The following is a 16,288-nucleotide window of genomic DNA, read 5'->3' on the forward strand; positions in this document are numbered from 1 at the left end:
GCCCGCTGCTCCCCTCAGTGGTATAGTTTGTCGATCTGCCTGTCCCGCTCCCCACTCTGTCTCTGGTGAAGCCTCTCGCCACCCCTGAGCCTCTGGCCTGTACCCCAGTTCTGTATGTATAAATAAATAAATCTTTAAAAAAAAAAAGTAACCATCTTAATTTTCCCTCTTACTAGAGAACAACGAAAGTACAAATTCCCAAGAAGTCACTGGGAAAGGAACAGGCTGGTGCTCACTCTCAGGATCTGGCGAACTCACCCTCTTAGCCTGGACGGCGTGACTGGTCAATACTGCTGGCCAGATAATTAACACACAGCGTCACAGTTCAGACACCTGGACCAGGCCCCAGTGTGCTGCACTCGCTGCATGTTTGCAAGACAAAGGATATGAATGTATCAAAATTTTAATAGCTATTCTTCTTATCAGGTTAAAAGGACTTAAAATGTACAAGGCAGGCGTGGCACTAAATCTGAAGAGAGTTTTCCCTCTGTTTAATACTACAAAGGTCTGTGGAAAAAAACAAAGAGAGAAATGATTAAAACATAGAAATTCCTCAGCACATGAAACAACATAGTTTTCTAGGCAAGAAATCAACTCCAATATGCTATAATTTCTAAGGCAAGGAATCTTAAGCAGTATCTTTCTTTCCCCACCTCACTCCCCTGTCCTGCTCCAGATTATATTATAAGGAATTGGCACTGTCAGCTGCTTTACAGAATAAACTTACCTCTTGCAGAAGAAAATCATTTGAACTATTACCCAAGCGGTGCCAGCTCTAAATGAAGCAAAGAGCACGAATTTAGGACTAACATTCAACAATGTTAGGTGCCAGGCAGTCTTTGGAGTGCTTGGGGAAGGTCGGTGAACGAGGTGACTTCAGTCTGGGAGCTTGGATTTTAATGGGAAAGGCAGACAGTAATTACAAATCACAGTGAATTAGTAAATTATGTGGAATCTAACTTCTATAAAACAAGAAATGTGGTCAGAGAAAGGAAAGTCCAGGGCACAGGGCAGGGTGCTGGTGAGGACCGGGGGCAGTGTCGGGAAGGGTCACGCGGGGCGCCCTGAGCATCTGATGTGAAGGGAGACGAGCTCGTTACTTCACCAACATTCACCTGCCACGTTGACTCTCGCTGGCTTTGCGGAGCCTGGATTATCATCTCCCAACAGTAATCCAATCATATTACCCAGCATGACTCTTCCTGTCCTGCCAAGCCAGTTCCTGTTAGAGGAATTCATAACTTAGTCTCGGCTCACGTAGCTCATCCTGCCTAGAACGCCTTTTCTTGTCTCATGAGATGAAATCAATGAAAATACTTTTGAACGTCTATTTTGGGTCAAGCGCTTTGAATAAAACTGGACTTTCAAGGCAAGACACAGATGATCTAGCAATTACAGGGCAAGGTAAATATAAAGTTCAAAAACATGCGTAACATATGAGAGGGAGCAAGCGGAAGAGAGTTTTCTCACTCTCTGGATGGGCAACGATAGGGAAGAGTGAGCTGGAAATACTGACGAAGAAAGGTAACTAAACTTGGAGGGGATTTAAAAAACGGGAGATGAAGAGGTGTCTGGAGCAGGTGAAGGGGAAAGGAGCAGCAAGGAAATGTGCAAAGGTGTAGGAACATATGACCACGGGTTGTTCTCAAGGAACGACAGGGAATTCAGAGTTGATGGATAAAATACAGGAGGGGAAGCAGCGGACTGTGACATCAGAGAAAGACCGACTAGACTATATTGTCTGCAGGAGGCAAGGAGACCCTAGCCCCGTCATCTCACTGCTTGGAGAAGAGAGCAAATGGTCGGAGCTTAAAAGTTTAAAGCAGGCCCTCCCTGGTGGTGCAGCGGGTTAAAGCACAGCACTGAGAATCTAAAGCCACTTCCGCATGAGTTCGATTCCCGCCTGCCCCGGAGGTGACCACATGGCGAGGCAGACCTCTCCTGACCCGCCAGCTGCTCCCCTCAGCAGTGTACTTCCATGATCTGCCTGTTCTGCTCCCTACTCCGTCTCTGGTGAATCCTCTCACCCTCCGCAACTCTGGCCTGTACCCCAGTTCTGTATGAATAAATAAATAAATCTTTAAAAAAAAAAAAGTTTAAAGCAGTAAATGTCACAATTTAAAAAGGGGTGGGGGAGGAACAAAAATAAAAGTTCCATCTCATTACCCAAAGATAATCTTTGCTGCTTATATATCTTTTCTGTGGTATTTTTTATAAGCAGAAAGATATAGTCTTTCTTAGGCTCTATCAAATAAGATCGCACTATAAATACCTTTTGCACCTTGGATGAAAAAAAATGAATCCCCACAAAGAAAAGTCCAGGACCAGATGGCTTCACATGAATCCTACCAAATGTTTAAAGAGGTATTAATACCAGTCCCCTACAAATTCTTCCAAAAAAATAAAAGAGAAGGGCACCATTTCCAACTCCTTGGGTAAGGCCAGGACTACATGGAGATACAAAAACCTCAACAGATATCAGGGCGTAGGAAAAGAAGTACCAGTGAGATTTATTCCAGAAATGTCAAGGTGGTTTAACATGAAAATTAATGCAATAACAACATCTGAATAAAATAAAGGACAAAAATCATACGATCATCTTGATAGATGCCAAAAGAACACCTGACGAAGTCTAACACATTTCATAATAAACACTCAACAAACTAGGAAGAAAAGGAACTTTCCTAACCTGGTAAAGAGTGTCTATGAAAAATTCACTACTAGTATCACACTTAACAGAAGATTGAAAGTTTTTCAACATTTCTATGCAACTTTGTATTAGATAGTTTAGTCCAGGCAGTTAAGCAAGTAAAACCATCACAGCTTAAAGACAAGTTCAGTAAGGTTTCAAGACCCCAGGCCAATATAGAAAACTCAGTTGCATTTCTATATACCACCTATAGATGAAATTAAGAAAACAATTCTGTACACTAGTTTCCAAAAGAATAAAATACCGAGGAATAAATTTGTCAAAAGAACATGGCTTGTATATCTGCACACTTCAAAACTACAAAACAGTGTTAAAAGGAGTTAAAGTATTACCTGCCTTTTGTGGCAGAAATTCACAAGTTGATCTCAAGATTCATACAGAAATGTAAGGAAACCAGAGTAGCCAAAACAATCTTGACAAGCCAGAACAGAGTTGAGGAGTTACACATACGCATTTCAAGGCTTCGTACACAGCTGTAGTAACCAACATCCGGTCATTAACTTGAGGAGAGCCATGCAGGTCAGAAGAATAGAATTGGGGCTCCAGAAACAAACCTACACATCTGTCATCAACTGGTTTTTGACAAGGGTGCAAAGACAGTTCAAAAGGGAAAAAACAGTCTCAACAAATGGCTAACCACATGCAGAAGAATGAATCTGGACCCATTGCACCTAACGCATGAACTAACTCCAGAAGCTCAAAAGATTGACAGACTAAATGTAAGAGTTAAAACTGTAAGGCTTGGGCCCTCCCTGGTGGCGCAGCGGGTTGGAGCGGCACTGCAAAGCTGGCCGTGGCCACTTTAGGGTGAGTTCGATCCCCAGCCCCGGAGGTGACCCACATGGCGCAGCAGACTTCTCCTGACCCGCCCACTGCTCCCCTCAGCAGTGTACTTCGTCAATCTGCCTGTTCTGCTCCCCACTCTGTCTCTGATGAATCCTCTCACCACTCCTGTACCTCTGGCCTGTACCCCAGTTCTGCATGCACAAATAAATAAACAAATCTTTTTTAAAAACCTGTAAGACTCTTAGAAGAAAAACATAGATGCAGTTCTTCACGCCTGTGGCTTAGGCAGTGGAGTTGTAGACGTAACACCTAAGGCAAAAGCAACCAACAATAAATAGAACTTTATCAAAATTCAAAACTTTGTGCAATAAATGACACTATAAGAGAGTAAAGATAACACAGAGAATAGGAAAAAATATTTGCAGGTCATGTACCTCATGGGGTCTAGCAGACAGACTTGAGAGAGAATTCTTAAAACTTGACAGTAAAAAGATAAATAATCCAATTTAGAGCAGACATCCAAGCAGCCAGCAACCACACGAAAAGATGTTCAACATCATTAGTCATTAGGGAAATGCAAATAAAACCACGATGAGATACCACTTCACACCCACTGAGATGGTTAAAATTAAAAGGGAAAAAAAGAACACAGAAAATAGTGTTGGCAAGGATGTGCACAAACTGGGATCTTTCTATCTTACTGGTGGGAATGTAAATTGGTTCAGGCACTTTGGAAAAAGTTTGACAGTTCCTCAAAAGCTGAGCAGAGTTATCAAATGACCAGAGACGACTCCTAGGTATGAGAAATTGAAAACAGATGTTCACACAAAAATGTACATAAGAATACTCATAACAGTATTGTTCAAAATACCCCCAAGCTGAAACAACCCAAATGTCCATCAGCTGATGAACAGACAAACAAGATGAGGCAGGTTTAGCCACGTAGTGGGATGTCACTCGGTCTTCAAAAGACAAGAAATGCTGGTGTATGCTCCTACGTGGGTGAAGCTTGACCTCTGTGCTCAGAGCATGAAGCCAGACTCACACATATTGTGAGTCTCCAGTATGAGTGCTCAGAGCAGGCCAACTCTGAGACACACGCGCAGTGAGTCTGACCAGAGACTGGGATGGGGGAGTAGAGCGTTATCATTTCAGAGTTTCCATCTGAGGTGGCGAAAAGCTCTAAAATGGCTGCCCCCGGGGTGCAGGTCTTCACCATCACTAAAATGCACACTCGCTAGGGCTCAAAGGGTAAATCACAAGCTATGTGTCTTTTACCACGTTAACAACTTATCTGCTAACAACTTACCTTTACTGCAAGTTGTAAATCCAGGTTACTAGCCTGAGCGCCCAGTAAGGCACTGTTGATACATTTTTAGCAACTAGCTTTATTCTAATTGTGAAATATAACAGCTAAAAGTGGCCCCTAACCCATTCTGAACATCAGAATGCTGGGGTGACGGCTTTTTGAAAAATATAGACATGGGGGCGGGGGGGGGGTGAGAGACAGGCAGTGCACAGCTGTGGCGTGGCCGCGCTCAACGCAATTCAAGACACAGAAGGCCACAGCTTGCGTGACTGCGCTGGCCGGCACCGCACACTGCCAGTGAGCTTTCTAGCCTCTGAATTACAACTCAATAGAAAGAAAACCCACAAAAACAGAAGAATGAGGACACCCGCGTACAGACGGGGCTTGAGAGCAAACACACCTCACACCTTCCCGAGCTCCCCCCACCCCATCTCCCTCCGCCCCAGAGTTAAGCATTATTTTGAATTTGGCACCAAGGTCCCAGTTTTTAAATGGTTCATTTAATAACTCTGAGCACCCCTTTCCTGAAGTTCTGTTAGACTTGCAGCTTGTGTCTTTCAGTGTTTCCAAGTGTTGTGGGTCTTAAAGACTTAAAGTCGCCTTTGCTCTCCCCTGCTGTCCTCTCCTGGTGCACCCGGCTCAGCCTCAGGCCTCCTGCAGTGCCCAGCGGAGTCCTGATCTGGGTGCTGGCCTGTGGTCAGGTCCCTCCCGGCCTGCCTGGATGGGGCTGCAGGCCAGGGCTGAGCCTCCAGCAGGAAGGCAGCAGACCGGGTCAGGCTGAAAGAGGTCAAGGGACAGCTGTGACGCTGCCATCACCTGGCTTCCCGAAGAAACCAGCAGCCCGGACCCCCCCAAGGCCCTTCTCTAAAGTCCTTGTGCCCCTGTGTTTCTTTAACAGCGCCCCTCTGGAAAACCCCACGCCCCTGAAACCTCCACATCAGACCGGAGCACCCCCTCGAAGTCAGCGTGGAGGAGGGGCAGTCTGCCTTCACGCCTTTCACAAAAGCTCAGGAGAGGGACATCACCAGTCAGAAGGTCACACAGCGAAGACCAGTATGTGAAGCCAAGTTGACAGACTCCTTATAATTTCTGTGCCAGACTGAGGTAACTTAGTGCAATATGGCAGAGAATGAAGATGGGGTGGGGGATGGAATCCCAGTGAATGAGACCCTGGACCCCCTGGGGTACACTCCATACAGAGCCTAAGCAACGATGAAAAGAAGCACTGGTTCATGTCCCAGGATCTAAAAGCCACCAGACCTTTTTCAAAATCACCCACCTGCCTTAGAAGGAGATAGACAGGAGGACAGGAGGAGTTTTTTTTTTTTTTTTACCTAATGCACCTTGTAGCTTTCATTTTTCTTTTGGCCGTAATGAAAAAAAAAAAAAATAGGTCTAGCGATACCTTGAGGGAATTTCCTGTCTGGAGTCAGTGCCACACAGTACCTGTCATAAAGTAGGTGCTTCATAAATACCTGTTGATCAGAAAATGAACAGATGCTTGTATGTCTGAAGCAAGGGGAAAGGAGGGGAGGAAAACTAAAAGTAAGACACTGGGAAGCTGGTGGTGAGACCTTGGTTGGGGAAAAAGTAGGAGGTGGCTGGGACTCTGAATCAGCCCGAATGAACTCACAAGGAGGTCAGAAATCCTGAGGGAAACCAGGCATTTTTTTTTTTTTTTGCGACTTTAGAAGCACTCATTTGTAAGTAAACGCACTTTATCATTAAAATTGTTTGATGTACATGCATTTAATTTATATGCAGTTTTTTGTAACTGCTTCCTTTACATAAAACAAGATGGTGTTTGCATCTTCACCAGCACTCAAGGCTTAGGATGCGCGCTTGTGTGCACAGACCTGACAGGAGAGAGAACAGAAGGTATCGGGGGTCAGCAAATTTCTCCTGTAAAGGGCCAGACAGCAAATACTGTAAGGCTCTGCTGGCCATACAATTCCTTACACCTCAAGCCTGTCCTTGCAATGCAAAATACCATACACATCACATCGCAAACTATCTTTTGACTTTATCCCAACCATTAAGAATGCAAAGTCTGTCTCAGTTTATCAGCCACGTGAGTCACATGGAATTCGGAAACATGACAGTTTCTGGCCCGCCCAAAGGTTCCTATTAAATCAGATGCAGAAGGCTCTGGGCTCCCCAGGATGTGGGAACACACATTAAAACACTTAGCTTCTTTTTCTTCACCTGCCTCTACTTAGTATGGCCTGGGTGAGCCCTGCGTTTCTCTGGGTCTCATTACTCTTACCTTTAAAATGGGAGGGGGCAGGCCCTGGGGGTGCAACAGGTGAAAGCGCAGCGCTATGAAGCCGTCCCCAGCCCCGACGGCATGAGTTCGGTACCAGGCCAGGGAGGGACCACAGGGCTCAGCAGGCCTCTCCTGTCTCCCCGCTGCTCCCCTCAGCCGTGTGTTTCCGTCAGCCTGTTCTGCTCCCTGCTCCCTCCCTGTATGCATAAATACATAAATCTTTAAAAGAGAGAGAGGGCTGCCTCGTGGGTGTCCCCAGGTCCTCTCCAGCTCTGACAGCTGTAATTCCATGATTTAGAAAATACACTGAAGCACCCAAGTTACGTATAATAAAGCAACATAACAATATCATTGAGAAGGTCTAGTATTATTTATTTTCTCACTTTCTACCTTGGTAGAACTCTCCTGAATTAGCTCCTTTGTTCCATCAAGTGAAACTATGACTTCAGGTCAAGAGAGTGAGCTGGACACTCTCCAGACAGCTACTCCCGCAGGCAGGGCAGCTTGGGGCAGTCTCGGGCAAAGCTGTGAAGCAGGCTGTTTGTCCTGCCGCACCTTCCCTAGTGAGATCGGTGCTGTGCTGTGGCAGAACCCTGACAGCGGGGACAGGGAGCGGGCAGGGACGACTGTTGATGAGCTGACTGGAAAAATACATATCGAACAGCAGTTTGAAGCCACACAGATGGCTGACTAAATCTTGGTGATTATCGTAAAACCCTGGCTGAGAATCCAGAGAAGGAGATGCGTGTCCTGTTCAAGGATGCTTTAATCCCAGATCCTTCAAGCCTGGGGCAGGGAGGAGCTTAGATTGTTTGAAGGAAACCTCGTAAGCAACAATCTGGTGCCCGCAAAGTCCAATAATATTTTACCTAATCTGTCTTAAATTAGATCTTTGTGAAGTGAATGAGTTAAAAGGGAGACTGAAATTGGATTGTGGTTTACTGCCTGAGGGGAAAGAGCCGCCATGAATGTGTCTGAGCACAGGCCCATTACGAGCAGTGGAAGTGCTCGTAAGGAGTTATGGCTCGGGGTATTAATAAATGTGTCGTGCCAGCATAAAATGAGCCTTCTGGAAAGCACTGGCTTTTCATTTCTAATTAGCAATCTGGGGCTTGGAGCACATGGTGCAGAGCACTGCCACTGTGAACTCGGGGTAGGATGTGCTCGCTCTGGGGGCCGAGATCAAGGGAGAGGAAAATACGCAAGGCCAGGTACAGGCATGTTTTTACGTGCACCACACACATCCCCACGTTCTGTAGATGCAACGCCATAAACACACAGCCTCACATAGCCTCGCACCACTCAGGGCAACCACCTTATAGGCATCGCCCACCTCACACAGGGCTGTTTGTTTGTTTGTTTTTGAGGTTTATTTATCTGTGCATACAGAACTGGGGAACAGGCCAGAGGTGCAGTGAGAGGCTCCACCAGAGACAGTGGGGAGCAGAACAGGCAAATCTACGAAGTACACTGCTGAGGGGAGCAGCAGGCGGGTCAGGAGAGGTCTGCCGCGCCATGTGGGTCACCTCCTGGGCAGGCGGGGATCAAACTCATGCGGAAGTGGCTTCAGCTTCATAGTGCTGTGCTTTAACCCGCTGCGCCATTAGCCAGCCCCTGGCTGTCTGTGCAGGACGTGGCCCAAGAGTGATTCTCCACACTGCCAGGCTGTCCCTCTCCTGAGAGGTTATCACCTCAGTGAGGGCTGAAGCAGCCTGCAGGTGCAACCTGACCTGATTATAGTGAACACCGAGGCTAAGGGGTAAGAAGACGGCTGGGAACATCCCTCCCTTGGCTCTAACTTCTGTCGACACTAACTACTATCTCCGAATTCTGGAGATGCGCACACACCTTAACTAGCTGAGCTTTGAGCCTCTTGTTTTCAGCTGATTCTCTAGCCTTTAAATTCTTGTCTACCTACATCCAAAATTCCTAAACCTGAAAGATGGAGCATAGTCTCCCAGGCCTATGAGCCTCTTCTGAACCAGGCAACGAGCCACCCTCACCGATAATGGCTGGTGACTCCCTCCTGCCTAACTCTAATTCTCAGTTCTGATCCCTTCTCCCTCGGGCCAGTCCTCTGTGCCTACTGGCTTCAACTGCACGCAGAGAAGGGCTCTTGCACCCAGTACCAACTGCACGTCACCTGCTCTGAAGAGCAGCTCTAGCAGAGATGACAGCAGTAGCCAGCTTCAGTTGCCAACAGCAATCAGTCGTCTGTTCTGAGTTGCCGTTCACATAGACAGCAGTGCAGGTGTCAACCGTCTTTTCGAAAGTTTCTTGTCTTAGTAAAGGAAAATAGTGTTTAATCTAAACAGATTCTTCTCAAACCAAGAAGCTGTTCAGCATAACCTATACTGTCAAAACGATCACAGCAGCTTGAAAAGTTCGTTATAGCTGTCCGTTAGCCCCTCACTTAAATCCGCTGTCCTCCCAAAGTGTGCCGGAAACTGCCACGAAGGCCCAACTGACCCAGATGCCCCTAGAAATACAGGCGTAAGGCGGGACATGCAGACACAGGTGAATTTTTTTTTTTCATGTAGGCTTGCACTTGTGACTTATGAAGTGAGAGCTCTCATCCTCTTCATCTCTGTTCTGATTAACAGAGACCCCTAAGTCCTGTACCTATTTTATTGTTTAATATGGTAGTTTAGTTTTACATCATTTTGTGCCTTATTCCATCTCAGCTGCAATCCCGTGGGGCTGTAGCGATTTTATTTTAAAGATTTATTTATTTATGCATACAGAACTGGGGTACAGGCCAGAGGTGCAGGGGCGGTGAGAGGATTCACCAGAGACAGAGTGGGGAGCAGAACAGGCAGATCAACGTAGTACACTGCTGAGGGGAGCAGCAGGCGAGTCAGGAGCAGTGGGTCTGCTGTGCCCTGTGGGTCACCTCCGGGACAGGGATCAAACTCATGTGGAAGTGGCTTTAGCTTCTTAGTGCTGTGCTTTAACCTGCCCTTTCGTCACTGACGATTGTATTGAGTCCATCTGAAGAAGTACCAGCATCTACCAGGTGCGACGTGAATTGGGGGACAGAGGGAGGCACCCCGCAGAGACACTGTACGCAATACCTGTTGTTTCTGTACAATGGTCGGGTCCATTGTACAGATGATGAAACTGAGGCAGAGAGGTGAAGGGCCTTGCCCAAGACCAAACTCTCAAGTGGTGAGATTTAAAATTGAGCAGAGGCAGCCTGACGCCAACCCTGTGCTCTTAAATGATCACTCTGTGCTGCAGGTTTTCAAAGCTCCAGTGCTGTTTGGCAAATCTAAGTCCTCACTTTGCAGACAAGAAACCGAGATCAGGCCACAGGGCGGGTGCGGTGGCAGGAGGGTTCCGCGGGGCCCAGGTGTCCTGGCTTCCAGTCCTTTTCCCCACCAGCTTATCTAATCCACTCCTCGGGTCAGCGAGGAGTCTCCTGTGCTTCATCCTTCAACCGGCCTCTGCCAGTACCTCGAGATCACGGCAGCCTTGGGCCCACAGCTGCTTTCCCAAGCAGCTCAGCGGAGGTCTTGCTAGCACCACTTGTCTATGGCTTTAGCTTTCCAGGTCTTCTGCATACACCTTCTCGTTTGGCTTGCCCTCGCCACCTCATGCCTCCAACCCACAGAGCCGCTGACACGGGCCCTGCCCACCTGCTCCTGTGCTGACCCAGCGGACGCTGTTCCCCAAGGCAGGCGGCTCTGACGTCCCTGTGGCCACTGCCCTCGCTGGCCTTCATGACGGATCTGCTCTCCTAGGGCACAGACAGCTCAAGGAGACGGAGTCGCAGGTTTATCACGTAAAAGATTAATCCCTCTGCTCACTGTACTCCCAGAATCTTTTCTCTTGGAAGTAGCAGAGCAGACTGGTTTGGATGCTTCGAGCCACAGAGTTGTATATTCAAGACCCCGCTCTGCTGTTTATTCGCTATCATCACCTCCAGCAACTCACTTGGGATGCTGTCACTTAATTCTCTTGTTGATAAAAGAAGGCTGGTGATTGAGGGTACCTGCATATCACGTTGTTAGGAAGATAAGGTGGACATTTCCAAAAAGTCTCTAACACAGTGCCTGCCATAGCAAAAGCATTCAACAAATGCTAGCATTATGCTATGGCACTGATCACTGCCCCTCCTCCTGCTCTTTGGCTCCAAACATGGGGTGGCCGTTAGGAGACTCGTTCACGGAGACCCACACCCTTCACAAAGCCAGAGGGCCACTGTGCGTGACGAGGCTGAGAGTCCAGGCTCCAGAGGGGCCTCTGTGGCTAGCTGTACCAGCTCAGAGTGGAATGGGCCCTGAGGGATTTATCTGGACCTGAGGCCTCTGGAACTGGGAGGAAACAAACACAGCTCTCCAGCTTAACTTCCGGTCTTCTCAAGCCATACCCCATGGCAGTCAGAGAATGCAGTTTCCGGCAGATGAACCTTCCCTACCCCTACCCACCACTGCCTGCCCTGCATAGCCGAAATATTCTTTTTTCTGTTCTCCAACAGGTGACCTTTTTTCAAGCATATTTTAAGGTCCAGCTTAACTATCGCCTCCTCTCTGAAGACAGTCCCATGAACTCTGTCAAGCAGAATTATCCTTCCTTCCTGCTGCCTCACAACACTTTGTACTTCCAACAGAGCAGGCGACATAGCTAGTAGTCATTTTTGCTGGCAGAGTAGGCCTCTCCCATTGGACTCTGAGGTCCTTAAAGCCAGGGGGAATCTCTCTACTACTGTGACTTTCTCAGCTTAGTAAGCAGAGTACATAATACGACGCCCGCCTGGCACCAAATGGACACTTGATACATATTTGTTGAATGACTGAACAAATCTCTTAAGCACAATGGAATTATAAAGCTATGATCAACCAACCTCTAACAACTGCATCTAGCTTTCTGATTAAGTGTCTAGTTGAACCTGTATTATCATATTATCCACCGTTAGCTCATTCATCCATAGAAGTTCATTAATTTTGTTTGAAAAATCTTTTCTATATCTCAGATACCAAACTGAAGATACGGTAAGAAACAAATGAACTAAAAAAAGACAGTGGTAGCTTTATATTGAGGCTGTGAAAATTGTTGGAAATTATCTAAAAATGGTAGCAAAAAATTGTTCTATGATATATTCTACAGAGACAGTAAGGCATGGTGGAAACTGTGTAAAATTCTCTCACCCCTGGAACTTAAACCTGGCTCTACCACATACTCGTTGAGGGAATTTGAGCAAGAAAACTAACATTTCTAAGCCACAATTTTTTTTTCTCACTTGTAAAAACATGCAACATTCTAGGGAGGACTCCCTAATATTGCTGATCCTCAAGGAATGCAAAAAACTGGGGCATCAATCATGATCTCTAGAATTTGGATGGTGTCATCAACTAAAATAACAAATGGGAGAAGTAGGTTTGAGGGGAGAAAATGAGCTTAATTTTGAACACTGAGTTAACTGCAGGAAATCCGGAGAGAGCAGTCTAGCAAGCTGTTGAATACTGAAGCACTAATCTAGGCTGCCGATATAGATTCAAAGAGCATCGAGAGAATGGATGAGATCACTCAAGGAGAGAGTCCCATCTGAGAGGAATATGGGCCAAAAATAAGGTGGAGAAAATAAAAGAAAAAAAGAGGAGGGATTGTTCAAGATATAAGGAAATTAGGCCAACGATGTAGAGAGCTACAAGTGTCAAGGTGTAATCAGCAGTATCAAGTCCAGCAGAGGGTGCAGAGAGGTAAGAACAGAAAGGATGTGTGTTCGATTTGGCCAACTGAGATCACAGAGGGTTTCTCTTGAGAGTGTTAAGAAGGTGAAGATGCAGACTCGGGCTGCAAGCAGTGGGAGCAGAGGGTGTGCAGTGTGCCATGCTGATAGGAGCCGACACGGCACTCTCTAGAAGTTTCAATGGCATGAGAAGCTGGAATGAGGCCGAGTTGGGGTCCGCAGGACAGAAGAGGCTTTGAGTACTTCTACAGGTTAAGGGGAAGGAGCTGATGCAAGGGGGGATGGTTGAAAGCACAGAAAAGAGTGGGAACAACAGAGTGAAATTCTAGAGGCAGTGGGAGCATGGACAGCTGACCAGGAAAGGTGCTTGTCTTGAAGAGATAAGGAATCTCATCCACTGAAATTCGAGGACTTGCTTATTCAATGCACCCAACTTTGTAGTCTCCGCAAGGTGTCTGAATCGGGAGGCCTCTTCAAAGCTGGTATCGGACATCCTCCTGGTAGAATCTACACAGCCGGCAGAAACCATCAAAATAATGAATGAGGCAATTCTACCCTTGAACTGTGGCAAAGAAGGTGGTAAGAAAAAACAATATGCAATGAGTTTGCACCTCATGCGGAGCTGGAAACAGTAAGAGGCATCGCCTGTATGCTTGTGTCTCGCTGACCTGGGCTAGAAAGGACCTGAAATCCAGTTCATTATTGTCAGAAGATGATCAATATTACTGAAGCATCGAGACATTCTCCAGTACTTAAATGGTCGTTATTCAATAAGCAATTCAACAGGTCAATTTTTATCAGAATAAGATTCTATAACCTATGACCTGAAGAAACCATCAGACTCAAATAATCAATTATTCCTCAGATAATCGACTGGTGAAATTTTATGGCTGAGCTGATTAGTTAATAACAGACATCCTAGAATTTGGGTTTAAGTTGGCTCTTATATATTAGGTACTTCAGAATTTCAGAACCACAACTTAGTACTTGTACAAGATCTGGGAAGACCTAGGCTGTTTTCTGGAGAACATTACAATTCTACTGAAGGGACCTCGCAGTGTGAAGCTGAAATGCATTTGGCATCCTGCCTGCATGAAACCCAAGACTGACAAATTCTCTCAAAGAAGTGATACAATGCTGGTTTCTAAACAATTCGAGTATCTACACGATGGGTCCTTTAGAGATTATGATGCAACGATGGTGGGTGCTTTTAAAGCTCTCACAAGGTCTGTGTAGGATGCCGTGAGAGTGAGCATGCATCCTTTGGTTCTCAAAGTGTCTGCACCAACCTCTAAATAGCTACATCATAACTATTTTCACTAAATCACTATGATCTGTGGTGGTTTATTTCCTCATTTATCTGTCCTCCCAACAAAAACTAAGTTCCAGAGAGTATAAAGCTGGTTTGTTTTGTTCCCCAGGGCATGACACAGAGCCTGGCATATAGAAAATAATAGCCATTTATTAAATTATCAAATGAATGACTGGATCCTCAACTCTCCTCTCAACCCTCCATGATCAATCACAAAATCCTCTCCACTCATCTTTATCACAGACCTCTAATTCACTTATTTTCCATTTCCGCCACCACACTCCAGACCCTCATGAAGTCAGGGCTGAGCTAGATCCCAGTTCTGTCCTCTCCGGCCCACGCTACTTATGACTTTGCTAAAACGCAGCTTTGATCACACATTCTGACTCCCATTCAAACACCTTCAGCAGTTCTTCAGTATTGACAAGCAAAATCCAACTGCTGAGTCTGAGACTGTCAGTCCTCTGTGCCATGGTCACTGCTCCCCCGCCCCAGCCTCACTGCCACCTCGCCAGCCACGACTCCACGTTACCCTCAAACCAGAGTCTGGGCTTTCCCTCACACTGCCCTGTGCCCTGTCCCTGAGCCTCGGCCTTCCTGCCTGCAAAGTCTCAGTCTATCCCTCTTTTCTAAAAGCAGGTCCTAGTTAAAATAACACTCTTACTGCCCTCCCTGGTGGTGCGACAGGCAAGGACGCAGCACTGCAAGTGGCCGCAGCAGCTTCAGTGTGAGTTTGATCCCTGCCCCAGAGCGGACCCACATGGCCCAGCAGATCTCTCCTATCTCCCCGCTGCTCCCCTCAGCAGTGTACTTTGTCAGTCGACCTGTTGTGTTCCCCACTCTGTCTCTGGTGAATCCCCTCACTGTCTCTGCTCCTCTGGCCTGCACCCCAGTTCTGATGTCTAAATAAATAAATAAATCTAAAAAAACCAAACAAACAATAACACTCTTACTATGAAGTATATAAAGGATCCCCTTGTCAAAAGTGATAGATAACACACTTTACAACTCCAAGTACTAAGTTACTGAAGGCCAGAAAGAATGGACTTTTAATCCTAAAGCCTTCAACAGCTTACATATGAGAAGTTGCCAAGCAGGTGCTGATAAATGTAATTATACTTCGTAACGGGCGACCCAAATGACATTCCATGTCAGCTTTTCTCATGTCCTCCACAGCTGTTTAATACTGGGAGGGTCAACTCAAACTACCAAGAAGGAAGCAGAACACTTAATAAAGGTGGACAAGACGAAGGAGCAGTGCAGCCACTGACATCCTTCTACACTGCGCGTGCATCAGTGAGTCGAGAAGAGACTCAAGCAGCAGGTAGATGCTACCTGACATCCCCTTTTCTTATAAGGTGATTTTTAAGGTTCTACAAGAGGAGTGCTAAGGCTGGTGGTATTTAATAGTTAGCCTGCGTTCTGAAAATATCACTAAGATTCCAGAAAGCCTATTTCCTGATCTACTTCCTCAGCCCCTAAAGGAAACATTCTCTGGGAAAGGAAAAGACATATCAGTAATAAGCTTCTTTTCCCCCTGGAGTTCAATTCATTTTAGTAGATGAGAAAATTTTTCATTAGGAAAAAAATAGTAATGTCACCTTTTCTATTCAAAGCACTTACAGAAAGTACATGGTGTTTTCATACGCGTTCTCGCTTAAGATCAATGAAGGCACTCAACAAATACTAACTAGCACTTACTACAAGGCAGGCACGACTCCAGCTGGTAAGTAACAAGAATCGAACAAGAAATAGCCAAGAGCATCCACTGTGTGCTACGTGTGGCTTAGGACAGTGAAGCAGGGCTGGGCGACAAACTTTGTTTCGTAGAAAGTAATCACAAAATGATCTTCACAACCACCTGCAAGGTAGCGGAGTATTAGCTATTGGTACAACCTGGATTTTCTAGTCTGAGTAAACCCACTCCCTGAAAGGTTACATGACATATCTAAGACCAGCCAGAGTCATATGGGGTGGGCTCAGGAGCCACGATCTCTCAGCGCTAGGTCTAGGCGAAGGGTATAAACCTTGGGATGTTTAATTGAATTCCTTTCCCTCTACATAAATAGACTTGGGACAGTATCATTTATCCATTACCCTGAGCACCATCCGCCACCTCACGTTAGCTTTCAAGAATTTGCCTCCATTTGTCTGGTGAATAAAATAAACGTCATTTTATTTCTTATACTGTTACAAAATGACCTTTTTTTTTT

At 46.1% G+C, this 16,288-nt stretch overlaps 1 protein-coding gene across 4 annotated transcripts in view; it reads right to left on the reverse strand.

The window, feature by feature from the left end:
* Positions 1-16,288, reverse strand: part of SCN8A (sodium channel, voltage gated, type VIII alpha subunit) — a 97,584-nt gene that overhangs the window by 75,803 nt on the left and 5,493 nt on the right. For all 4 annotated transcript variants that reach the window (XM_012732402.1, XM_004692731.2, XM_012732401.1 and 1 more), the window contains exon 2: positions 389-507. In XM_012732402.1, the coding sequence (XP_012587856.1) occupies positions 389-507 (119 nt within the window). The remainder of the gene's footprint in view (positions 1-388; positions 508-16,288) is intronic.

The sequence above is a fragment of the Condylura cristata genome, unplaced genomic scaffold (assembly GCF_000260355.1).
Source record: "Condylura cristata isolate star-nosed mole 26May11 unplaced genomic scaffold, ConCri1.0 scaffold00034, whole genome shotgun sequence".
NCBI lineage: Eukaryota > Metazoa > Chordata > Mammalia > Eulipotyphla > Talpidae > Condylura > Condylura cristata.